This window comes from Ciconia boyciana, chromosome 2 (assembly GCF_034638445.1).
Source record: "Ciconia boyciana chromosome 2, ASM3463844v1, whole genome shotgun sequence".
Lineage (NCBI taxonomy): Eukaryota > Metazoa > Chordata > Aves > Ciconiiformes > Ciconiidae > Ciconia > Ciconia boyciana.
The window spans coordinates 152,696,884-152,724,508 of NC_132935.1; the positions used below are offsets into that span (position 1 = coordinate 152,696,884).

A 27,625-nucleotide genomic window follows, 5' to 3' on the forward strand; every position below is an offset into this window, starting at 1 on the left:
GGGCGAGCTCGGAGCGGCCGGGCAGCGGGCACGGGGCACCGCTGCGGGGGTGGGGGCGCGGCCGCTCGCCGCGGGCCCCCGTCGCGCGTGGGGGGGGGGGGGCCTTTTCCTCAGCGTGCGGCCGGGACCGCTCCGCTCGCCTGCCTCTGAGCTGCGCCGGGGAAGGCGCGCTCCGCTCCTCTGGGGGTAAGGAGGTTCAGCTGGCCCCAAATCCCCCCGCCCCGGAGGGTAAGCCTCCCCGCGGGAAAAGGAGCAACGCCTTTCCCTGACAGCCTCCTAGCTACGGGAAACCTGGGGAAGAGAAGCGGCGGAGAGCGGGAAGGTGCCGGCCCCGACCTTTCCGGTCACTCGGGGGCCGGCTGGGCGCTGCACCGAAGGGCGGCCTACCCCGAGCGCTGAACTTACCCCGACCCGGGCGGCCGGCGGCGGCGGGGCCGCCCCCTTCCCTTCCAGCGCGGCGCCCCCCGAGCAACGGCCGGAGCAGCGCCCGGCTGCGGGGCGGCTGAGGGGCCGGCCGGGGCGGGGGAAGCGCTCCTCGCCTCAGGGCCCGGCCCGAGCCCCTCGGCGGGCGGCGGCGGCCCCTGCCCCGGGCGTCCCGCGGCGCTGTCGGGAGCGAGGCGGCACCCCCTGCCCCCTCAGCAGCACCTGCCTGCCGGGCTCGGTCCCTCCCTGCATCGCGGAACCAAGTTCGCATTCGTGCTAAATGAAGGAGAAACACAGGCACCTCCCTGAAAACGTGAAGAGCTGTAAGAACCGGTCACCTCCACAGCAGCATTTCCAGCCTATTCTTCTGAGGCTTTGAGAAACTTGGTCCAGTAGCGAAGTGCAGACACGTGAAAGAGTTTAACTCTTGCTTGGGTTTAAGTTATCAGTTACCCGTTCAAGCGGGCTCACTACAGAGAAAGGTTAGAACTTATTTGAGCATGGCTCATCAGGTAAGCTCGTTTACATCTCAGTGATTTGATTAAATTGATGCAGTATTCTGCTATAAGCAAGGGATAGGAAATTCAGTCTCACTTGTCTCAGTAATGTCTCCACGTGCCGCCCCAGGTCGTCGCAGCACAGCCATAAAAATGTCAAAAACCGTTTCTCCCCAGGCCATCACTAGAGCTGTCTAGTTAAGGAACACTTCACATGTTTATATATGTTACATTCTTGCATTAGATCATTACGGAACTCTAGTTCTATAGTTAAAATCGTAAATAAATCCACCTTCTTGAAGTTATGTTTATTTTAATTAAAAAGTATGAGAATTCAAAAAATTCAAATTGTTTGAATTTAAGTACCCTTCCACTTTTAAAGCAAAATATTGTAGTTTTGTGCGGTTACATAAGAATCAGTAGACAGAACTCATTCTTTATCACATATTACTCCTGGGAAATAGAACTTTCAGAAATAGGAGGTAAAGGTAACAAAAGCATTAGAAAAGCCTTATTTTGCTTAGTAATTTTAAAAATCTGATATCTCTAATAGAAGCAAAAGCCTTTTTTTTTTTTCATTGCATCACCTCTTTAATAATAATACTACCATCCTTGACCTTAAACAACTCCTAGCCACTGGATGAAATACTGCTAGATGCAGTTGTTAACGGCACCAAGCCAACTATTTCCATGTCTGACTTCCCCATAGGTCTCCCAAACTGTTTCACCTGCAAGTCATTTAGCTTCACAACCTCTCTGGGGAATGAGACTTTTTTTTTTAAAGGGAGGGGGTTTGGTGTGTTTGTTTTTGTTTGTTTTGTTTTTGTTTTTTTTTTTCAAAGGATAGTGGCATGAACTAAGGAATATCATTGTATTAATTTGTATTTCAGTAGTTACCTCAAAACCAAATGTTAAAATTGCATATTGCTTTTTATGCTAATTTTAAAGATTGAAGTACATACTAACTAGAAATAGTAATCCTAAAGTAATCCTAAAATGCATTGTGCATAAAACATCTACAGAGTTTTCCACAAATACTGAATAATTTATTTTATCCAACTAGCAGACAGTTAAGATGAAAAAAATAGCAATACACTATCATAGACTGGCTTTTACCTAAAATACTAAATGAAAATTAAATACCTGGCAGCTAAGCAAAAAATAAGGCCACACTCTCCACTTCCACTGATGAAAGAAAAACAATACATAATGAAAAGTATTGAAAAATATCCTGAACTATAAAGAAAGAATATTCAAGTTTAAACTTATCCTTAATTGACCTTTGCATTTCTAACCCTACCACAGGGTTGAGAAAAGTGCAGAACAAGCAGAATGAACAATAACATTTGGATACAAACAGGACACTATGCATTAAGAAAGAGTGTTGGCCTGAAACTCTTGGACTCATCAGCTTTTAATGTTTTGCCAATAAAATAGATTGTGTTTTGCTATTTTGTAGCCGAAGTTGATTAGTCCTTAAAACTACCTAAATCAATTTGCTAGTAAGATGAAAAGTGAGATATTTGACAACAATGTGACATCAGCCCTAACTTCTGTTCTGTAAAGGTGATAACAGGAAAAAGTATAGAACATAAACAGATTGATGTTTCTATTTTACCTTCCTTTCAGTTACGATATGCAGATATATTTTAAGTTTTGCCATTTTGTAGCATTTACCAAAATGTTCACATTTGTAGACACCAGTGCTGCACTATGACAGTAGTTAATCTAAAATTGGTATGTTTTGCATAATGACCAAAATACTCTTTTCCAGCTCTCAGTAGAAGATCAGTAAGTGTAAACTCAGTTATTGTACCAAAGTGCTATGTTTTAAAAACTGAAATTTAATGAACTGTAAGGTAACTGAAATATGGTGAATACGGCATTTTGAACTGCTGTTCTTTTTTTGTACAAACTGCTGAAATTAGAACTTTAACACTGGAGGCATTTCTTTAAGGCCCCATCTTTTTGTGATCTCAGGATACTTAATTAAAAGAACAAGCTTTACTAAAATGAAAGAACTTTGTACATCAGCTACGTAGGTGGTAAATATAACCATTTCAATATACATTCAAAAGTACTAAATTCAGACTGAGCGTTAAGGGCTAAGATCTGACAACTTGATCTATACAGCTACAGAAAGGGGACTCTTGTGAAGCCCAAAAAACTTAACTTGCTATTTTTGTTTGCAAGTTCTATGTACTATTTGACAAGTTTTTACAAATTTTAGTAGTTATTTAGTTTTGTGGCGTAAAACTTCTCCGAGTCAAAGAAAGACTTTCAGTAGTTTCTTTAAGCATGAGTTGCAGTCTTCTGAACATGGGTTTCATATTGTCTCCCATTCTAACAGCAATCATTGGTTCTAGTCACAGAACAGCTATGCCTAAAGGGCACATAGGTTAAACTGTGTGTCATTTTTGGTGCCTTCTCAAACCAAACTCCTCTGTATTTTAAGGACATAAAATTCTAGGAGACAGTTGTTCAACTTCTAAAAGCCCCCTTTTTAATATTCTTGTTCTCATTTTTTTGTATTAGGAGTTTATCTCCAATTAAGTACATTATATAAAGGCAAGTGTAAAATAAAGGAGCTAAAGGTTGAAATAAAGGACAATCTAAAGGCTGATATTGCTTATATGAGTTTTCTATTGTTCTACTTTTAAGGAAAGCCTGTTTATTAGAGAAAATAAATATCCACAGCAATACATAGTATTAACAGTGAACATTTGATGTCATTCCACTCTCCAGCCTCACTGGAAGAGGGGTTTTTGTTTGTTTTAATTTTTTTAAACTTCCTTCCTTCCCCCCAAAAATAATGATACACTGAAACCCAGAGTCAAACTGGGATTAGAAATCAAGTACATTTGGCTCCTTATATGCATTCATTTTCTCTGGCCATACTTTACTTGTACCTACTTAAAACTGTAGCAGACAACAATTAAAAATAGAACATTAAAGGTAAAACATGTTTCTCATTTGCCAACTATTTAAATATAGTTCTTACATACAGAAGATAATACTGTGTTTTCATAAACTGAGGAATATGATGAGTACACTAAATGATACACTAACTTGCATATCCATAAACATTTGCAATTTTTCTCACTCTGGGACTACTTTACACCCTGCTTCTACTATGGTAGAGCTCACTAACTCATTGTTTATATAGCTATTTTGTTGACCTGTTTTTTGCCTTGTATCTCCATAAATGCTGAGTACTCTGAACTGATAAAAAGTATCACTGGTCTTTCCCTCCCCCCACTTTCAATAATCAAGTATTAAGAAATGATACATCGTGAAGTTGCCATACTCAGGTTTCTTTCCCGAGTATGACTTACTCTTAGGGGTATTTGGAAACATATAGGTGGGTCTTTTGTTCTGTAGTAAGCTATGATGGATTCTGTATGTATATTTCTGTTTTACATTTGCTAGTGATGCTCCTGTTCAAATTTACTTCTCAGCTATCTTTTTTTTGTTTATGTTTTATAACATTACAGATAGCTATATTATTTTAAATCATCTCAGTGAGCTACCTGGAATTAGGATTAAAATGAGATAAATGTAGGCAAATATGACACTAGAGGTTCTTCATTATTTCATAAAATGTCACATTACAGTAGTAAGTAGATGCATACAGAAATTACCTTAACAGCATGAAGATTTCAACCATAAATGAACTGATGTAATTCACAGTGAATTTCACCTTATTTGCTGGTGTCAACTGTCTGTTTTAAAAGAGATAATGGAACTGTCAAACATATTTAAAGAGTTCAGACACCATACTACAAAACTGGTGTAGAAGGCCTTTGTGATAACTTCTGCCATTTTTTTTTTTTTGAAAGATAATTTAGTGTTTCATAGCTTTGGCATCTCAAATAATGGTATGATGTGTTCACTTAGTTATTTTAGGTGCTCATGGTTGAAGTGCAATAGGTACAAAGCTTGTTTGAAGTTCTTTCTAAATCATAATTTGAAGTAGTGACCAAGTAAGTCTCTTCATCAATTCTTGCCTCAGTGAGGGGAAAGTAATTTGTCATATATATATATGAATTTTTGTTTCTGTAGTGAACAGGTAGGTACATGTACTGCACAGCCAAATCTTTTAGTTACCTTTTATTTTTTGTAAGCACTTCCAATTTACACCGCAGAATACCAAATAGAGATGAGAAGGGGTAACACTGCATTTAATCTCCCATTCCTGTTACCATTCAACAGCTAGTAAGTCAACGTAATCCTTTAGATTCCAAAGCTGCCTAAAAATTTTTAAATTTGGAGATATAGCAGCCTGGTAAAACGAGAAGCTCAGAAGTGTTAAACATGAGTACGTGACTTTTCCACTATAAAACCAATGATTGCTATTCTCATGAGCAGTATGTTACTGGAAGCGACCAGTAAAGCAGCATTACAAAACTAGCTGTGTCTAAGATTCAGAACAGAAACACAGAAGTTGGCTTTAGTGCAACAAAATCTGAAGTTTTATCACGTTGTTGCAAGTGGCCATACTTAAAGCTGGATAAGGAATTACCATGTGATCAATGGGTTTCACATTTTAAAACTACATGCAGGAAATCACAAGACAATGTTATTTTGCATTAGGTAATGCTAACAAAAACAAGGTAGGCTGAAATAAACAATAGTTCTGCCATTTCTCAGGCTTTCCACATGACACTATCACTTTGTAATATGTTGCCTTTGTTAACAATATTGGTTTAAGATACTGCAGTCCCCGTTTCTGCTCTGCCAATCATTCTTTTTCCTCCATAGTCACACTGCCCTTTCATTTGTATCATCACAGTTGCTTATAAAGCTGCACTGAGTACCAAGTTGGAATCTGATCAGATACTTCAACAACTCAGCAAGAAACCCCAACTACATAAATCAGAAAAGTCGCTTGAAAAGACACATATTAGAAGTTATGTTCCCACTGCCCTCTTCCTTCACGTGATCCAGTTTGTGAAGGCTACAGAACACAGTAGTCTGGAATGATAAAACCTGTGCAAAAAGGATTTGACAATGGTAAAACTGTATATGCAATTTAATAAGCACTCAAAACAGTAGTACACTGTCATATGCTATATTTGAAACCCTTTGCCTACAAGACTAGTGTCTGAACTAGTCTATAAATGAAGGATTTCTTATTTTCTTTCAGACTGATTACATATCATTGTGTATGGGTGGGGTTTTATAGTTTCGAGTACATATAAAACAGGCAACATTTTTCCACGAGTGAAAGAAATTAGATGCCAGTTTAATGGTGTAATGTTACTTGGGGAATGTGTTGTCAGCCGTACATATTCAAAAGCAGAGTCCAGCATCCTCAGGGAAACTGTCTGAACCTGAAAGGTGTCATGCCACTGAGCTATATCCAAAAGAGGAGGAAAAGCCACTAGCCAGCCATTCTCTTACTGAGAAGAAACAAAGCTAATAGAGCAGCAGCAAAAGCTATTACCACATTTCTACTTTTGCAACTATAGCTAAGCTCTTAAAGGTGATGGAGGCAGTCGCCTCCATAGGAGGAGCAGAAAGACTGCAAGAGGAACTAATGATTTAGGATTATTATTTTACAGACTCAGCATTTTTCCCAACATCACCTGTACAGATAGAGCCTGTTTTACCCTTCTCTTGCCTAAAATGTATCTGAAAGCACAAAGGGCTTGTAGGAGGTTTTTAGTACTGTCAGAAAGGAATTAGCTTCCTTTACATGGCTTCTTCAGGAGACTTAAGTTTTTATGTGCGTAGGGAAAACACATAATAGCAGAAGCAGTTATTCTGTTAGATATAGCAGTGGTAAAAAGACAAAAATAATGCTGAGACTCTTCTGTATTGAAAGATATCTTTCCCTGTTTAAGTTTTACTGGATTCAGAACAGTTATCCTAAGAACTGTAAGGGTTAAAAGATAAGTGATTTATGAGTTTCTCCCTTACTCCTCTATTCCACACTACATATTCCCTCCAAAATATTATGCTAGACACACCTTGAATTCTTCTTTTAGTCATCTTCTCCAGCAACTCGTTCCACAAAATAATCTTTTAGGATTAAGTAGTAAGACAGACAAAGTTCTAAAATGTAACCCTTTCACAAAGTTTAAAAAAAAAAAAAAGGAAGACAAAAAAATCCAAAAATGTCTGACTTTATGCTCTGTTTTTTTTAAAAACGTTTATCCAAAACATTTTGTATTCTGAAATACAAAACAATAATAATATTAAAATCACAATTTATTATTCTTTCATGCTAATTACTCTAAAACATTATGGTAAATGAAATCTGAGCTGGGCAGATAGGCTAGCCACCTCTTACTTAGGCATAGACTTCTGCAGACATTGGTTTGTAACACAGGAATAATTTCTGAGTCGAGTGAAGTTAATTATATGATTATGTATTTCTAGTAGAAGAGCCAGCAGAAGGGAAAAAATCTTAACCCTTTCTTGCTGGAAATGCAAAGGATTGGGCTTGCAAAAAAAAAAAAAAAACAACCCACACCACAAAAAAACAAAAAAACAACCAAAACAAAATAGCAAACAAAAATCCAACCAACCAACCAACAAACCCCAAACCAAATAAAAAAAGCCCCCTTCTCTTGCCAACACAACTGCTAATTCATTAATCAAAGAGCTAAGTATAGATTACTTTGATATTCTGCACAGGATAAGATGAAAGGCTAAAAATGTAGAACAGAAGTAGAGAAATTATGGTTGTACATAGGTCTGACAGTGATGCACGCTGTCCTGAGGCCTTCAATTGACCAGTAAGTTAAAAACAAACACACACACACAAACCACCACAAACACACATCCCCCACACCACTACATAAACCTTAGGCTGCCAGTGTTCACACACTAACCCGGGATAAAGGAATACACTGGGGACAAGCTATGTTCCTTTGCATAACTTTCTAGTTTACTACTACACTGTTAATCACATGGTTAATTGTATGTGCAAATATATAGCAAATTCAATCCAGGTAAAGTCATATGCTCTAACTTTTTAAATTTTGTTTTTAAAATAAATAATTTACTTTAATACCTTACACTCCCAAGACAGGATTTCTGTCTTCCAAGTCAACCTACGAAAATTGTTTCAAGTGGTTCAGAGCTTCTGGATAGTATGATGAAGTATTTGCAGAACTTCAGAATTACATTGCTGATGTTAAATAGTGTGGAGTTATAGTCGGATATCTGCTCTATAATGTCAAATGCTTTAAATTGCAGTTCCCAAATCAGAATGAAAGTAGTATATCTGCTTGCCTCAGGCAATTCAGGAAACCATTGATTTATACCTAGATAGGAATTAGCTAGCTTCAGAAGTCTTTTAGTGCAGGAAAGTATACTTGCATCTTGGAATTAAGAGGCATTTCCTAATGCATATGTTTAGAGTGAAGGGGGGTGGGGGGTGGTCAAGCTTTTTGTTTTGTTTTTAAAAATGTTAGTAGGATCTACCTACCCACCTCATGAATTCCAGACCAAATTAATAGGATTGTGTTATTAAGTACCTAATACAGGCTATACCATCTTCACTTAAGATAAATACATTTCTCCAAAAAAAAAAAAAAAGGGAAAAAAAAAGCCAAATAACTCAGCTTTTGGATTTCAAAAGTCTGATGTTGTTACTTTGCAAGAACACAAAAATTCTTTCAACCTCAGATGTGGATTCCTTTACACTACACACTGTAGTTTGATTTATACTTTTAAATTAAGCATGAGAGAATGTTATAAACATATTTTTTGTCTTCTGGGATACAAGCTAATCATGATCATATTTATAACCAAACATTTATATACACACTTCAGAAAGCTCAAATTAATAATGCTGTATTAGTGAAAAAAGGTAATGAACTAAGTTTGAATAGATATATCCAGCAGAGGAGGCTAGATCTGAATACAAAACTGATCTAATAAGACTGTTTTGATATATATATTTTTAAATGATAGCATCAGAGGCATAAAAATGGAAAACTCTGATAGGTTTAACCTGAAGAAAATATATTTTCAGAGGTTTTTCAACATTTAGAGAATGCAAAAAACTTGTGGGAGTTGGGCAGATGTTGAGAGGGGAAGTCTTTTGGTTTAGATGGAAATATGAAGTTGCCCTGAGAAAAAAAGATAGGGAAATCATATTAGATTATTTTCTCTATGTTGCTAATGGAGGTGGGCTCAGAAAACCCAAGCTGATGTGATATCATCAGCATTTTCTTCTCCCCCCACCAGCAAAATCCCCAAATCTGCTGTAAGGGCAACCTGAGAAACACAACCAAGTGGAAAGTAGTTTTCTCAAATCATTTAGAGTACAAGCAGTTAAGGCTTTCACCCCCTCACTAATACAGACGCTCCATTCTCATTCTCTTATTAAATAATGTGTTAGTTTTACAGTGTTTGCACTCTGTTGATCTGTCCAAGAGAAGAAGACAGACCACTGTCATTAGCACAGGGGCCTCTGCACGAGCCAGGTACTGGTCACAAGTGCCAAGTCTGCTGAACTTCATCTGATTTGTAAGCAACTCAAGAAGGGTATTAGCACAAAAGGACATGACCTAATTTAAAAAAAAAAAAAAATCAGAGGAGAACATAGAAGGTAGGAAGGAAAACAGTTTCTCACATTAACATAGCTCATCTGAAAGTCTACTTGACTAGAGCTTCCAAGTCCCACAGATTCCTGCAATACCAAATTTTTAGCTTGGAAATAGATTCAGAGATGACAAAAGAAGTCAGAATACTTTCTTATGGAATCTTAGTTCATTATGTGATTATAAATGGATATGGGCCAAACAGAATGTGTGTATGCGGAGTCATGAGACATAAGTTTTTTCCCCTTTGTTATCTAGCATGGCTTCTCCTTAAAAGATGCTGATTGTGTCACTTTTCTTGAATTGTGAATACACAATCACATTGTCTAAAGGCATCAACATATTCTGTCTTGTATGGATACCTTTAAGACCATCAGAAATAACATAACTGCTCTGCATTATAACATCTGAAATTAAGTTTTAAATTTTCTTAAGAAAAAACCCTCTGAACAAACTCATCCAGGTAACATGCCCTGTCTATGCCTAGCATTACAGATGAAAAGCTGTCAGGTAAAAGGACTCTTTGAAGAAATTATCCTTTTAGTCATCAGGTTATGGCAGCACCAAGATTCCTAGTAAACAAATACAGGACCTAAGGGATGCCTATAATGCTGAAAGGCCCAGATCTGAGTCACCTGCTTTTTTAACCTGTTTGAACAAACATGGAAAACTCTTTCTTATTGTGTAAATGAATATTCAAGATGCACACACCTGTGAAGCCAGGAAGGTCCTGCTCCCTTTTAGCAAGTTTCTTAAAGCTCTGAAGGGGAGAAAGGATTAAGAGCTAACTTTTCATTACTAAATCATGCACAAGTCAGTATAAGCAAACACTGGGGCATCGGATTTATCTGATTAAGTGAGGATATTCACATCTGCGCTAGTCATACTAGGCAGGTGGAGATCTGATCAGGATACTCAGTGAAGTTTAAAATATGGTTCATATTGCTGCAGAAATCAAAAATGTGGGGGTTTTTTGTTGGGGTCCTTTTGTTTTTTAAAGATGCGATTTACTTGACCTGTTTCTTTTTAATGACTAGGATTACAGATTTAACAATACCCATCTAAAGTCAGGTGAAGCAAGTTCTACATTAAGTGTTTACAATACAGCGATTCCAATTTACTCAGAAGCATAGCTTAGTGTTAATCCATTGAAGCATGAGTTAACGCCTTCTTACAGGCTCATTACCTAGATATCTAACCATAAACTTGTAAGCACAGGTCCCAGAGAAAAACCACAATGGAACCCAACAAAAAGAGGACTGCTCTAGAAGAAACAAGTCCTTGGTTCTGCTTGCTGTTCCTGGGACTTCCTACATTTTACATTTAAACATTATTGAGTAAAATCCATGAAGCAGCCCTGGGAGCAGGGATGAGATCCAGCCCACCTCTTTCCCTCTTCCTCTGGGAATCCCAGTGCTCAACACATTGTAAAATCTAACTCCTTTTCCCTTTCCCTAGCAAAAGTGATCCAGATTGTCTTCAACAACAGAAGAGGGAGAGTCAGCATCTCACCATTTGAAACCATTTGCTCCAGGTTTGAATTCCCACAGACTGCAGAAGGCCTAGCATTTAGAGCTCTTGCTATTTTTACCGGTGCTCAAACCAATAGACATTGGCGTCTGTAACTGTTGTTTTCTATTGTATGGTATTGTGTGACTCTGAGCAACTTTCCATTTCCATCTGGGACCTCCATAACAGCATCTCAACTCCCTGCACAACTAGTGAAGACTAGTACTCACGCATTATTTGGCAGTTCCCATCTCTCTCTGTTGTTTATACAGGGAAATAAGCAGAAAGAATAATGTTTAGCAAATGTACTTACTTTTTAAGCACTGCAATACCTACTTTAAGGGTCAAATTCTGACCACCAATTTTAGGCTCTAGGTATTATTAGTAGGGAATTTATGAACAAAACTTCCTATTAAGGAAATTCGTAGTATTGGTATTGTCTTGCTCCTGGGGCCAAAGAACAGTCCAGTGGTAACACGATATACTGAAAACATGACTTAGCTAAGAATCTAAAAAAGCGCACGGGAGCTGAAGGTGCTGGTATGTGGTCATATGTGTCCAAGGCATATTTTGTGGCTCATAACAGCAAGCCAGAGAAATCCTGTTTCAAAGCACTGATATTTCCTGCCCCCCACCCCATATATTTACTAAAGCATTTAAAAATCTAGGATTGACTCAAGGATTTGGACCTCTTCACTACAACATGAATTAACTTCTTGACCTATTTGATAAAAGAAGAAGAATATTAAAAATGCTAAAAGGTGGAAGGATGCGCTAGCCATAGCAGTTTCCTCTGGCGTATAGGAGGTAGAGCAGATTATTTCATAACACTGAAAAGCCATGCAAATACCAGTCTGGAAGAGGTGTGGAGGGATCTAACTTTCTAGAAGATGAGAGTCTGAAGCAAGCAAGAAATATATCATCCTTTGTTCACAGCTAGGAAACAGGTGACTCTTGAAGCAAGTTTTAAAAAAATTATTCATTGGTATAACTTGACGCTGACATGTATGATGTGGAGTACTACAGATATCAAAGTCACGAAATAAGAAAGGTGAGAAACAAGACTATGCCACAAGGTTTAGAACAGAAAGATACCTTGCCCCCCCTCCTGAAACCTTGTTGAGTCTTGAATCAAGGAAACAATGAATAGTTTCCCTCAAGAGGGAACAGCCAAGAGTCCAAGCCACCAAGGTATGTTATCACCCATAGGAAAATAGAGATCACAGTGATATATAAGTGAATGAAGCAGGAGTTACGGCTTTTATTTGAACCGAGTCCCAAATTATGTTCTTTTACACCACTAGCACACATCTGGGGAACTGTCTTCACATTATTATTGGCTACCTTTGGAAGCTGCTTAAATCTGCCTGGGATCTACACATCTGCACTTCTATGACAATTTTAGACAGATGGCCATCTTTACCCTGTGCCTCTTGCTTGAGTATACAATACTAGTAATATTGGAAGGAGGAATATCATGAAGGCACAGAGAACATTTTGGTCGGTCAGGATGACTTAAGATCTTGGAAAAGATTTTTTGGTTTACAGTAGGATGCTATACTTCAAATAGTTTTAAGCCAGGAGAGCCAAATATCTTTGAAAGGTGTATGGAGTCTATAGAGGGTTTCTAGGTAAAGGGGAAACTGTATTAGGAGAAAAATACATTCATTTTGCCATCTTAGAAAGGGAGGGTTATATATAGGGGATAAAATTAAGAAACCCACCAAGAAAAAAAAAAAGAAAAAATAATCTCCTATGTTTTAGGTCCTGGTATTCCACAGATAGGCATTTCAGAAGGAGCAGGGTGAGGAAAATGCACAGTCAAGACGGAGCCACCCCTCAGCAATGACTCTTTCAGGCATTTCTGCAGAAGATGCAGGAGGTAAGTTAGTTGCTATTTAGCTCTGAGAGGAAGCTAAATCTTAATCAATTCTTATTCCTTATTGACAACACATGTGCTGGGAACTATTTCTTGTTCAACAATTGCTGAAAAAGGAAGCAGGAGAGAAGTGAGGAAACTGCTGAATTGCAAAACATCAGCACTTCACTCCTCTCACCTTATGACTTCTTGGTAGGAATGAGAACAGACACTTTCATCAGATGCAGCATCAAAGTTGCAAAACCATAACCAATGTTAAAGAGTAGCCCCCACTGAAAGGGAGAAAGAGGAGCAAGTGTGAAGCAAATTGCTATTCAGCATTCATGTTCTTGCTGACTTCTCTGAGCTAGAAGCTGCCTCTGAGCAGCAAGATCACTAGCAATCAGTTCATTCATGGCCTGGATGCACAGGCTGCAGTCACAAGAAATCACCACTTTCATAGTCCAGGATGACAAGAGGAGCAGAAGCATGAAATTACCTTTGCTAGTTGATCATTTGCTCAGTACTATTGTCCATGGATGAGCAAACTGAACATTGGTCTACACAATGTAAAGAAGAAAACAAAAGTTGTATCAGAATTACTCAGATGTAAATCACCAAGTGATTCTCTAAGATTTATAGTTATTGTAATAGATTCAACAACAATTGGCTCTACTTCCATTGGCATAACCCAAAATGCCAACCTTGTGACCTAGTGATCAGGTCTCAGATATGGAAGATATCCAAAATCCATGCTTTCTAAGAGGGTCCATATCTTGATACTTGTCCTCAAGACCTAAGAGTTGTACTAGGACACTGAAGATGTAATGGTCATATTGCACTGTCATAGGCCAACAGGACTCTATGCTCCAGCCAAGATTTCATAAAAGCAGATCTTGTCTGACAGAGGAAAGATGATGAAAGCTGACTGCTCTCTTGGATATAGATGTCATTTACTGGAAGAACGTTACAAGACATATTTACCCAAGATAGAAGTAAATTTTACCTTCTTTAAAAAAAAAAAAAAGAAGAGGAAAAAAAGAAGAGACAGACCATTACAGAGATCTACTTGAAGTTATATATCAGTTTCCATAAAACTAAATAATTTAAAGAGCAAACTTTCTTTAAAAACAAAATCTAAATGCATTTTTGAAGATTAAAATGCTCATGAGAAGTTTAGAGACTGTTTCAAACAGTCCAGTATTTGTCAAATTTATTCTTTGAAAACAATGAAGACACTGAAATGTAAAATAGATGCAAAGGTCTCTAAAATTGTCAGCTTCATATCACTCCAAAACAATAGGCACATTGATTCCTTGAAAACTTGTTAAATTTAATGTTAAATTTATTCCTGAACCTGTTGAGTTTTCTAATACATGCTCTGATCATAGGCTTGACTATGTCTTCCCACCCATCTTCTTAGAACATTAATCACTTCTGTTTTCTTAAACACCCAATATGGTTGTTAGCAGAAAGCCTTCTAAAACATTTGCACTTACAACCGAGGTGATCTGTAGGTTGTAACAAAAGAAAAACAACACACATTAATATATATCTGTTTATAAATACATGTAAAATGCATGCTCCAGTTAACAACAGGAAAGAAAAAACCCACCCACCTCAGGTGAATCCTGTTACAATCTGAAGGACTACATTAGGTTTCCCCTGCTTTACAATCCCACCTTCATACACAATCCAAACTCCTACAGACCTCAACAAGAAATTTGCATATGCAAGCACACAAGCAAAAGGGACCTTACGGTTTAATAACCAGCAGTAAATATAACCTTTAACTTCACAACAAGCAAACAATGGACTAGTTGCACAATAAATGTGTACCAAAGCCTTCCATATTGTATGTAAAAATAATTTTAAAACCTTTCATCTGCAGCCACTGTAAAAGCATTTTGGGGGTGGGGCCAAAAATCTCATTACTGAAGAAAACTGGTCTCTAGGTACAGGATTGGGGAAAAAAAAAAAAAAGAGAAAAAAATCTGCTTCATTACACAAACCAGCGAAAGGGTGAGGTCATGCCTGTTCCGGGCCGTAGTTCATGCAACCTCACAATTTTTCAGAGATACAATTTAATCATCTTTCTAACTAATCTGCGGTTACTTTTGATCGAAGAAAAGGAAAAGATACAATAGATCAAACCGTGCCCCACCTTTCTCCCCCCCCCCCCGACCCCCCTTCAGAGCTAGGGACACAAATTGTTTGGGAGCCCCACAGCGCCGCCAGCACAGATCAATGCAAAACAAAAAAGATCTCCCACCGTGTGAAAAAAAAAAATGCGCCTAGAAAAATGCCCCAAATTACAAAATGTCTCCCAAATGTACCTCCTTGGAGGAAAAAGAACAAACAAACCAACCACTCCCCCCCCCAAAAAAAAACCAAAAAAAACCACCAAACCACCAAGACGTCTAAATGAAGCGTGGTGAAATAAGAACCTTTATGTAACTAATGCTTTAAGCTAATTGCCGCAAGAGCGCTAATTTGTAAATAAAAAGGTCACTGTTCAGTAAGAGGCATAACTTGATATAAACCCTCTTATGTCAATCTCCACCTTCACCATAGCAAGGGCAGTTTTCCCCGTACTTTAGACCAAAGTAATCCATCAAGAGCCATCGCAAATGGCATTGTAAACTCTTTTAGCCACGACCAGACCATATAGCAGCAACATAATACGCTTCTTTAGATATTAGAGCTGCGTTATATTTATAAAGGCAGTCAGATATTTGGTCCTGGGTCCGTTTATTACTCGGTAAAGAAACCCCCCCAAACAAAAAGCCAGAGCAAAAAACCAAATCCACCTCGAAAATATCTGAGCTCTGATACTCTTAAATTGAACTTAAATCGCTGTTAAGCTTCGCGTGTGTAAAATTTTAAAGAGGAAACAAAACTGACTTCAGTAATCGTCGATATTAAGGAGACATCGCTGGGTGGGATACACAGGAGATCAAAGCTAAGAAAAATACAAGGCTGCGTTTTGTTCATCAACCCAACGGACACCCTCCACAGCACTAATCCACGCCAAAAAAACGCAGCAACGAATATTTTCGGTTAAAATCACAAACTTACCTCCGGAGAAGGCAGTCCTTGCAAAACGGCTGTAACAATACGGACTGCATGCTCGCTCTCCCACAACCAGCCACCTCCATGCTGCAAAGGGCTCCCCGAACATCCTTAAAATATTTCGCAAATGCGAAAAGTGAGACTTTTCTCTTTTTTTTGTTGTTTCTTCGTCCTTCCACGCCCCCCACCCCCACCCCCGCCAGGACCGCCGGCTGAGGAAGCAGGCGGCTTCCCCGAGGGTCTGCGGGCGATGCCGGCGGGCGGCCGGGAGCCGGGGCGGGGGAGCCCGCCGCCGCCGCCGCCGCCGGGGTCACAACTTTGCCAGGGCCGGCGGCGGCTGGATGGGCTCCGCGGGCAGCGGCCCCGCCGCCCCCCCGCTCCCCCCCGCCGCCGCCTGGAAAAATGCAGTGTGCCATTTTACACCCGCCTTTGAAAGACACAGGACCAAAGTCTAGCGCTGGTTTTCGGTGACACTGCAAAACTACGGCTCGCTCCACGCACTCCCCTTCATCCCTCCCCTCAACCAGAGCAGCCGCCTCTCGAGAATTAATAAAGACAGGCAGCTGGAGAAAATAATTCCGAGACTTTGCCGTTTCCCTCCCTCCCCCCGCCCCAGCCCCCACTCCTAACCCCGAAGCAAGTTTCTGCCGCCGCTCCCCACGGCAGCGGGCGGCCCCGCCGCCAGCACCCCGGCCCTGCCGCGCTTCAGCAGCCTCGCAGCATCTGAAAGAGCCAGTCATGCCTGAAACAAAATCCATGGTTCCTGGAAAGTGGGGAGGCTTGAATCCCAACGAATACTCCATTTACTTACAAATAGAGATACCTACCTTCGAAAGAACTAAATTAACACTAAATTCAACAGATACATCCGTTACGGCAGGAATAGTTTTTCCATAAATACTGTTTTAAAAACCCCTCCTTATACTGACTGACAGAATTCTACCATGCTGCCCACAAACAAAATGGCTGTGGCACCGAGTTTTTTGGTTCCTCCCACCGTGCCTCCCCCTGGCCTCCAGGAAGTGGTAGAAATCCAAAGTAAAATCCGCACGAAAAGTAGAATGCATCGTCTAAACTCCGTACGGCACCACCAGACCTCACGGATAGCAAAGCAGATTTACCAACCTTGTACTTTCTCGAGGATTTTTATTGTTTTTAAAAGGGCATCAATCACTGGGAATTTACATCACTGTGTAATTTGAACTTCCTGCTTTACATATTTATAAGGTCTTTCACCTATCTTGGCAGGCTTTCAAATTAAGTGGGTTGGGAAATTTGATGCCGTGGCTCTAGTTTGTGAGCTGAGTCAGGTAGTCCCTGCTGTAGCTGCGCTGTGGAAAGACAGGCAGATTCTAACACTTCCAGTGTTCAGTGCAAGATAAAATTATATCCCCCAACATATAACAGCCCCGTGAGCGAGCGTGTGGGCACAGAGAGGACACTGGAATGACCATTCTCAGCGGTAACTGAAATTAGGCCTCTTGCACACAAACACACATTTTGTAATATTGATATTTTCTCATTTGCGGTTCACAGTAGTCTGCCTGAATTATGGTTTCTGTGGAAATAATCTTGCATTTTCTCTTACTATGACCCTGTATAGTGTTGCAGCCCTTTAACTTTCTTGACATTCACCTTAAAAAGAAAATAAACAGCAAAATATGGCATACTTAAATTAGAGTTGATCATAAAAATGTCAATATATGGTCCTCTATCTGAGCCACCAATCTTGCCAGGCAATAGCATAGCTCCTCTTGCACGCTGCCTCATGGGCTCTGTAGGGCCTGATTCATTTCCCATGAGAGTCCTTTTACTGCCTTTAGTAGGAGTTACAATGGAGACAGGCTGTCAGACCTGCTAAGCCTGATCCAGTGCTATATTCAAAGGGTTGAATTAATGTTCCCATCCACTACTATTCTAAACCGTTCTCAGAGGCACCAAAAAACCAGCAAAATTGGTGATTTTTTTCCTGAACCACCTCATACTTCCAGGTCTTAGATTTAAAAAAAAATACCTGCAAGGAACTTAGAGCAAATTTCGTCATTATTATTATTATTTGTTTGTATTATCATGCTATCTAGCAGCCTTAATCCTGGACTATGATTACGATGATATACTGTATAGAAATATAGGGCAAAAAGATAATTCCTGCCCTGAAGAGCTCAAAAGTATAAGACAAAAGACAGCAGATGGCTACAGACAGATGAGGGAAACAATGAGACTGTATTGATCAGCCGGGAAGGCACAGTTTGCAACACACCATCAGCCTAACTCTTGTTTCTGTGTATACATCATGGCAGAGAAGACATAAGGTGGGATTTGATGAAGAAAATTAATTGGTTTTGTGGCTGTTGAAAGAAAACTTCTCCAACAAGAAGGACAGCATGGGAGAAAGCACAAAGATGTTTGTTTGGAAAAGCAGCAGATGAACTACAGAAGTCTAATCAAATTGGCATTAATTTTTTTTATAATGACAAAAAATAGATAAGGGGGGAAGCAAGCTGTGAGAGCATTGAGAACACAGTTGCAAAGCTGATGTTTGATATAGGAGAGGCAATGAAAGGATCCAAAAGGCAGGGTGACATGGAATAATCGTAAACCAGGCCTGCTAGCACTTAACAAGTCCTAGAAAAAAAGATATACAGTAGTTCAAATTATATGGGCCTGAAGAGGTGTAGCATGCTTTTTATAGGAGTAACAGTGTTGTTCTTAACCATTAGTATGAGGACTATGTGTCGATTATCTGAACCTCCCTCCTAACTTGTATTTAGTGAATTCATAAGTACTACTCCTGGTGGTAGCGTTTATTATATGAACACCTGCTTACTAAAGGGCCACCTCAAACTTGTTAATACAAGTAGATAAGCACACAGGAGGGCTGGGACCAAAACGACCAGGCACACTGGGAAGGCTTCTTCTCCTGTTGGCTGTTTTTTGGGAACCCCTCATCTCCCTGCAGTGTCCCATAGATTAAATTATCTGTCCTAAACCAGCACAGGTCTGACATGGCCCTCATCTGAACAGTGGGGGAGGCAGAAAGGGCCACGCAGCTCTGTTTTAGGGCATAGCTACATCCAGGAGAGCAAACCTGCTTTGGAGGAGGGATATGGTCTGTAGGCTCATACCCCTCTCGGTACATTCTTTGTTATGTTATGTTGCTGTAGGGTTTTAAACTTTTTTTCTCTTTCACACATTTAGTAGCGGCATTGCAGTAGTAGCAGCTGCTTATTTGCAAATTCTTTGTAATTCTTTTGCAGGAAATACCTTAGATAAGATTGTATTTACTACACCAACGATGTGACAAGCACTTACGTATGTTGGCTAGCTGTGATACAACTTGGAGCTAAGCGCTGCAAAGCAAATAACCTCAAATGAGCTAGACCTTGGTGAATGCCTGCAGAAATATTACCATGTGGCAAATGTGAAAGAATTTGACTGGATTCTTTTGCAACAGGGTAAATGAAACTGAACTACCCCAAATTTCCTTCTGATTTAAAGTTTACTACTTCTGTAGATGAGCTGATGCATAGTAACTGTTTAAGCCAGGGTCATTTTCTCCCATGTTTGATCTCATCATCGGTTTTAACTGAAAATAGTGTATATCAAGTGCTAAATGTTGAGAATTGAGATAGCAATTGAAATGCACATTGTGGCTTTTTAAATCTGAATAAGTGTTCCAAGAAAAGCTGAACAATATGTTCTCATGCTTTAAGAACAACCCTCACTTGACTTGATGTCAAATTTTCCCAACTTTCTTATTGTTCAGAGTAACTCCAAAGAGCACCACCATCCATTCTGCACTCTTTTTTTTTTTAAGCTTTGTCCAGTGTTTGGTGTGAATGTTCATCATGAGATTTCACTCAAAAACAGGGAAAGAGAATATCTGTATGGGAGCAAAGAAACAAACTAGCTATATTTTAGCATTTAGACTAACCCAAAAAGGTGGCTAAAACCTGATAGCATTCAAATAACATCTTCTTACTCAAATTAGGGAAACCACTTTTTATATTCTGCTTGCAGTATAATTGCTTTTATTGTTCTTTATCTTTCATTTTCATTAATCTTTATCTTGCCCATAAAGATTTAACTCTACTGCCATATTTTTCAAGTAGGTCTCTGACTCTACACTTGTAATAAACAAATTACACTGATCTTCTTTTGACAGTCTTTTCTTGATGTCTTTAGGAAGTGAATTATGAGTCCTGTTTAGTCAGTAAATCATTAGGTAGATAGCAATAGCTGAAGGATATCAAAGTGCTTTTGCAACTGGTATGTAAATGATAATTTGTTTTCTTTTCATAAAAATGGCATTGAATGTTTTTCAGTTGAAAGTTCACCAAATGCATAAATATTTTGCATTTTTATTCAATAGATAATGTTCACATAGCTGCATAATTGCTCTGAAGAATCTAAAAAACTGATTTGCTGTAATTTGGAAAATTCATAAATTATAGCATAAGAATAGGTCATTGATGTCTGACTGTATAACAAAGGAGGACATAGACTTCCCTCGCTTAATTCTTGTTTGACCCAGGTCAGATATTTTTAAAAAGCATACAGTCTTAACTGAAAATGTATAGCGATAAAAAAATCCACCACAATCTTCACTAAATTGTTACAGCGATTACTTGACTCGCTTGAAATTTAACTTTAAATCACAGGCTTTGTAACTTCTTAAACATCCTCTTCCCATCTCTCTGTCCAAGTTCTGGTTTTGTTCGAGTATATAAGACTCACAAAATGTTACTCTTTGTTATGGGATTGTAGTGCTTCTCCAGTTTATCGTCAATCTTCATGCTTCACGAATCATGGACATCAGAAAAAGGTGCAATATCCCAACAACAGTCACACTACTTGCCACATATTAAAGTAACTCCTGATATTTTTTCTGTATATCCCAAAATGTCATTTGCTTTCTTGCTGCATTACCATTACAGGTACAGGATGTTCAGCAAATCATCCCATTAATTTCTGTGTCCTTTGCAGTAGCCCCTTTTTGGTCATACCTTCTCACTTCTCCTGTCAATAGGACTTAACATTGCTCTCTAAATTTTGCTTTCACCTGTACACAGATATACATACTGCTGTATTTGTGCCCACCTTAATAAGCTGACCCAAGTTGCCTTTTACCAATAACCCATTCATCATTATTTTCCTCTCAGTCAAACTCTGCAGTACTGTGAGCATCAGTAAGGATTTCTTTTCTCATTAATCTTACTTCAAGCAGTGTTTTTCTTTGTTCCAGACACTGAAGTTGCACTGCTGAATTTCTTTCCTTGTGCTGGGACCTCATCTTCAAACACTTCATGATTAGACCAACTAGATTTAAATTACAGTATTGTCACAGGTTGATATGTCATTCATCCTTTTCACATCAGAAGTCCTGCCAGTGACAGTTCAGATGGTTTTAGGATGAAGTTCAGTGGCAAAAGCTGTGGAAGAAGCGCCAAATAAATATAGGTGGAAAAGCAATACATTACAAAAATGCATGGGAGTCTTCTGAAATAAAAAACAGAAATAAACCTCCACAACATTGTTGCTGTTTGTTGCCAAGGTATGCCACACATCTCTGAGGATAGCTTTTTTCCCCCCTATTATTTCTGTTGCATCCTTGTATGATGGTCTGAAAGTATCTACTCAGATCCACTGTACAGATTGGTCAGCTCATAACCTACATCTTTTTATGCATTAACAATCTTCATGAGTTTTGGAAAGTATTTTCTGTTGAATTGTTGTAGGAATCAAAAAGTGCTGACCTTTCAGAATTAAAACTATGTCCATATGAAAAGTCCTATATGGTAGTATACTTATTAAAAGAATACTTTAGCCACACCATGTTGGCACAGATGTATTTTTAAAAATTCTGGTCTTTTAGTTGTCTATATTTAATTGGTTGAAGCTGGTGGGGAAACACTGGGTGTGATTTCAGAACAAAGTGAGAAAAAAAAATCTGAAAAAAACCAAGCTCACTGTGAAACCTTTATTTTAATTTTGGCAACTGTTTGATTGGGATTGTTCTGCATACTTTCCCTGTTATGTGCTGATATTTGAAAGAGAATCACATCACCTTTGGTCCAGGTCTTGGAATTTCAGGTGGAAGGTTATTCACTGCTTTTGAATCCAAGCACTGGATCCTCATCCTTGTATTAAAATTGATGCAGAATAAATATTCACTGAGATGTTTGCAAGCAGAATTAACTGTTAGAGCATCTTTTTCACTTGCTTGCATTCCTCTTTTATGTCCACAATGGTTCTTGTGAGAGCATTGTTCCCAGACTGTAAGATACAGCTGTTGCTACTGCTGTTGAATTGTTTACAGTGTGTTGTGCCAAAACAAGGGAACATGCAATTGATGCTTCTGCTTTATTAAATATGTTCTGTTGTTTTCTCAGATTTTCATCTTCTGACAATTAAGGGGATCCCTTATGGATTTTATTAGATGAGCTACTATTGAAGACTATGATTTATTATACCTAGGAAATTTCAGCAGAAATGCCATGGATTCAGATAAGGTGAATAATGGCTGCAGTCCATCTGTGTTCCGCCGACTTGCCTGTTGACTGGTTTATGTGTTCAGCAGATTTTATCTGTTCTTTTCTGAATTCACATTTGTCATTCAGAATAAAGGGCCACAGTTGAAAACACCTCAGACCTGTTCAGAGTCACTCATGGTGTTCACTTTTACTGCTGCTGCAAACAAATGCACCATCTGTATGGCAAAGGCAATGCTGTCACGATTCAGTTTTCTTTTTTGAAATGTTCTGATGCTGGTGACATACTGAGTGGAAGCCAGTTTAGTCAGCAAAAGCTTGATGAGCATAGGAAGAGTATATCAAGGGGAATTTAAGAAAAGCCTACAGTTGCATACAGCTTCAAGGATAGTAGGTCTGAGATGACTGAACCAAAGTCCTTTACAATTCCAGATTCAGCAAGACTATGAACAGCAGTCATAAAAGCTTTAATTTCTTCTCCTTGTTTCTTATTAAGTTTAGCCTTTTTATAGATAATACCATTTCAATTTGGGTACCTTTCACTGAGTAAGTAGAATCAGGCAGCATAAACTCTGGTCAGCCAGCTCAATGCATTAATTGGTCAGCTCATCTGAAATTCCAGGATGCAAATGATAAGGCATTAATTATTTTAAGATATCAGAATACAGTGGCTGTTTTTTCATACCATTATTAATTGCTGTTGGAAAACAAAGTAGTTCATATACATCCTCTGGTATTATTACATCGTCCATCACATTCTCAAATATGAAATTGCCTATTTGACATATCTGCTTTTCTGCATTATTATTATCAGCTGTAATATTTCAAACCACTCAGGGACAAATACAATACTTACAACCTATTTTTTACCTGATTTTTCTTAGATTCCTTCTGGTACCCCTAATTTTGCTGATCAAATATTCTTTGCTTTTTCATATTCTTGTTGATTTTCTAGAGATTCTGACTTACAGTATATATTTATTGGCAGTTTCCCTATTTTAAGTTTAAACAATGTGTTCACTATTCATCTTTGTATTGTTGTTAGAAAAAGCTCTGAAGACTAAGCACACCAAACTTAATTAGCTTGTTGATTATAAATGTAATCAATCAGTAGGAGAAAGTCTATATTAGTAGACATACCATGTTGCAGGGATGCAGCCTTTTCATGTAATGTCTTGTATATCTTCTGTTACACTGGTCCCAGTTTTGCCGTCCCTACATGTGCTGCAGAGACAATAGTAACATTCATTCCTGTGCTGCTCATGTACAGTAAGAAATGTGCTCCTTGCCCTGCTGCTTCCACTCGTAGGGACCTAATGGTAGCAGCACCTCTTAGCAAGGGGCAAGAAGAGTCTTTCTCTTCTGTCAAAAAAAAAAATGCTCTGTAGCTCCCACAAAGAAAAAGTATCAGACCAAAAGGAAATATTCCACAGGCTATATCTAGTACCCATATTGCCAGATGGATCACAATACCTTATTTACACAGTAAATTTCCAAGAAGCATTGCCAGAGCCCTTTTGGTCTGAGCAAAGGTGGAGAATATGCACAGCACCCAAGGCTAAGGCTGTTACAGAAAAATCTTAATGCAAATGTTTCTCAGTGGTTTGTAAATGGCACACCTGCAAGTGATGAGCTACACTTGTAACATTGATCATTAAACCTTATAGAAATGTGCTTCACAGTCTGGTATACAGCAGAAAAAACCCTTTAGTCTTGCCTCACCCACATAGGCCAACTTAAAATAGGTCTGTTATCAGTCCACAAATGGAAGAAAGGGGAACTTAAACTGTTTATGAATATATTCTTTCTTTTCATAGCTGCTTATTTCATCTCAGGTTCCTCTTAATTTTTAAAACTAGCATGGAATTTCTTTTGTGATGATAGAACTTTAGCTTTTACCTAATAAGTAGCCACTAACATTTCTCCTGATGCAACTTTCCCTAAAATTATTTTGCTTATAATTGATTAATTTTTGAGAATCAAAATGTGTATTTTTAAGAATACATGTTTTCTGAAAACAGAGGCTAATTAGTTGCAATTGAGTACTATTGAAACCTGGAAGAGCTAGTAGTTCAGTTTGAAAAAATCTGTATTAGTCTCAATCTTTTATAGTTTAAAAGTTATTTGCAGCTGTATTTGCTGCTTTATGACCAGATTTTTTAAGGGGAGCAAATGACAAGATATTGACTGCCAGCAAAGGTGTCTATTCTAGTACACGTCCATTAGGAACTGAAGCTCCTTGTATTAAAAACATTCCTATTTTTGTCATTCAACTTCTAAACTAAAATATTGGAACATAAAATGTAAGTAGGTCCTATTGCAACTGAATCTTTTATAGATGTGACCTGAGCATACACTGAAATATATACCCTGAGAAGGTCATGCAGCTGACTACTTTGGTTTTGGCTGGGCAAAACCTGTAAGAGTCTACCTGCAGTCTGTCTCTTCAGTGACTGAGGGCCTAGCAAACCCCATCAATAAGGAACTGGCCAGTGATTTAACATTTTCCTCAAGTTAGCATTAGGCAATAGCTGTCCTTCACTGTTCAATGTACTTCTGGGCTATGATACACTCCTAAATTTTGATTTCTGCTCCTTGACAGGTCTGTCTATCCTGACCTGACATGAGTCAGCAGTGAGCCACTGCAGCAAGAAAGGCAAATCGGATCCTGGGCTGCATCCGCAGGGACGTTATGGCAGAGACAGAGATGTGATCATCCCACTCTACTCAGTGCTTGTCAGGCTGCACCTGGAGTACCGTGTCCAGTTGTGGTCACCACAATTCAAGAAACACGTGGACAGACCGAAGAGGGTCCAAAGGAGGGCCACAAAGACGATCAAAGGGCTGGAGAACCCGTCCTGTGAGGAAAGAGGAGTTAGATATTTTCTCCCTGGGGAAGAGAAGGCTCGAGGGGACCTCATTACAGTATTCCAGTATTTAAAGGGCAGCTACAAAGAGGACAGAGGCTCTCTCTTCACAAGGAGCCACATGGAGAAGACAAGGGGAAATGGGTACAAGTCGTGCCAGGAGAGGTTTCATCTTAATATAAGAAATTTTTTACAGTGAGAACAATCATTCACTGGAACAATCTCTCCAGGGACGTGGTAGTGTCCTCATCACTGGAGGTTTCCAAGATGGGATTGCACAGGGTGCTAGATAATCTCATCTAGGTTCCATTTCCCAGGAAAGGTTCGACCAGATAATCTTTCAAGCTCCCTTCCCACCTGGGCTATTCTATGATTCTATGGCGTGCTCCTCTGCTGTACTTTATACTCCTGACTTTTGGTCTTGCCGTAGACCACACTGTTATCTTGCTCTTCAGACTGGTTCATCCACTGTTTTTTAATCCTGGATTACCTTTACTGTCATCCTGTCTTCATTCCTGATTCTAGCCTGGCAAAGTTACTTTAAGCTGGCCTGCCTCAGTGTGCTCAGTGGACATGCAGAGGACTGATTACATCTCTCCAGTCCTCACTCAGCTGAGTTCCATATTTATTTATCTCAGGAATCTTCCAGACCTTCTCCCATGCCAAATGTACCCAGGTTCTTTGGTACTTATTCCTCCATTTGTTATCCATCAATGATGCAGATGTCCCTTATTGCTCCAACAGTGCCTAACATCCTCCTGTTGCCAGCCAGATTCTCTTTGTCTTCTCAGTCCTTCTCAGGGCTGCTGTCTGCCCTGCATGCTCTTGTATGAAGCTTTGCCATTCTTTTAATCTTTTGCATGACTCTTTATTTTACTTTCTCTGTCATGACCTTCATTGCTCTTTTTCTCCCCATTCCACAGGCACTGCACGTTTTCTGTTCTTTCCGCATAAGAGTTTTCTGGTTTTTACCATTTGCAACACTACACCTGTACCTTTTTGTCTTTTTCTTCTGTTGAAAAGATAAGACTTGCAGCCTACTAGAATTTTAAACCTGTATTTGGCAGATCGGCAGACCTAAAGTGTAGGATAATGTTATGTTCAGAGCTTCAAGTTATGGGGAGGGGAAATAAATAGTAGTGTCCTATTTCAGTCTAACTCTGAAGGATTCTCTTTTGTTCTTGAGTACAGAAATTACAGCTCCCAAACAGTAACTAATGACGTTCCCTAGATCGACAACGTATTTTGGGGCCAGTCTTGGTCCCATCTCCTTCTTTGTGTAACACAAGAGTAGGAGGAAGAAAAGCAGATATGACTGCTGTCTAAAGTTATCCTTGAAATAAAAGTAGTTGAGGCTCATACAAAATAGAACCGTGATTTTCCAGAATTTATTGGAAAATAAATTTATTGGCCCTGAATTTGTCGGAGCATGCCCCTGGGTATTGCACTCTCGTGATCCCTAGATGGCACAACAGCTGAATAGCAACCTTCATCAAACAGCTAGAGCAGCCCTGAAGCTACTTTAACTTACTCCTTTGTCTGAATTGGGCCTTAGCAGTCATATCCCCCCTTCAGCTTGAGTCTTGCTCTGAAAGCAGCTCAGAAAGAACTGAATTTTAATGTCTTTAGTTTGGAACTTTTGTCTATTATTTTACATGTTCTAGGTTTCCTCCGAGTTCATTGTTTAAAAGGCCAAGTCTTATAACTCCTTTAAGTGATGTTCTGCCATAACTGCACCAAAACTAGAAGGAAAATTAGTTTATCTGAGGGACAAAATTTTCTTTGTGACTACTAGGTTTAATAGAAAGAAAAATCAAACACCAAAATAAGCCTTATAAAGCTTTTTATGCAACTCAAATCAAAAAGGTGAGGAATAGTGCTGGCAATCTAAGGAAGGGCCCAAGAACAGCAGCTTCTAAAATATCAAGACAAAAATAAAAATAAAAGGTATTTTGCAGCACTAGTTTTTGTGTTTCGTTTTGCTTTAAAAAGTCTTCAACTAGTCTTGGTCATCTGATCACAGGAGATTGAAAAACAGCTGGGAAAATGGATACCAGACTGTATATCTGTTCATTCTGCTACAGACTCTTCAAATCAATAGCCCTGGGAAAAATAAGCTAAAAATTCTTCCATGTCTGTAGGCATGCACAAACGTACAAAACAATCTCAAGAATCCACCCAGAGAATTTTTGCCAAAGCGTATCTCAGTAACCTTTGGATTTAACCCAATGATTCTTTTTAAATGATAAGCAAGGCATTACATATGTTTTAGACTATTTTGTTGCCTAATAGCTTTAAAGTCATTATTCAGTTCTACATGTGGTTTCACATTGTCAAGGACTGGCTCTAG

The 27,625-nt window shown here is 39.0% G+C and overlaps 1 protein-coding gene and 1 long non-coding RNA gene across 8 annotated transcripts in view; one reads left to right on the plus strand and one right to left on the minus strand.

Moving 5' to 3' along the window:
• Positions 1-17,003, minus strand: part of EPC1 (enhancer of polycomb homolog 1) — a 68,340-nt gene extending 51,337 nt beyond the window's left edge. Inside the window, exons 1-2 of one of the 6 annotated variants that reach the window (XM_072854591.1) lie at positions 16,915-17,003; positions 15,924-16,027 (exon numbers count right to left, since the gene is read on the minus strand). In XM_072854591.1, coding sequence (XP_072710692.1) covers positions 15,924-16,027; positions 16,915-16,984 — 174 coding nt within the window. In that variant the 5' untranslated portion in view covers positions 16,985-17,003. The other 5 variants (XM_072854593.1, XM_072854594.1, XM_072854596.1 and 2 more) reach the window with 5 other exon arrangements.
• On the plus strand, positions 37-27,576 carry LOC140648500 (uncharacterized). 2 transcript variants are annotated; one of them, XR_012041238.1, is made up of 7 exons: positions 37-935; positions 10,937-11,012; positions 12,752-12,869; positions 19,175-19,372; positions 21,163-21,471; positions 22,310-22,429; positions 25,011-27,576. It is a non-coding gene; the product is annotated as an uncharacterized lncRNA (long non-coding RNA). The 2 variants fall into 2 exon arrangements; XR_012041239.1 differs by lacking the exon at positions 10,937-11,012.
• Positions 27,577-27,625: the final 49 nt, after the last annotated feature.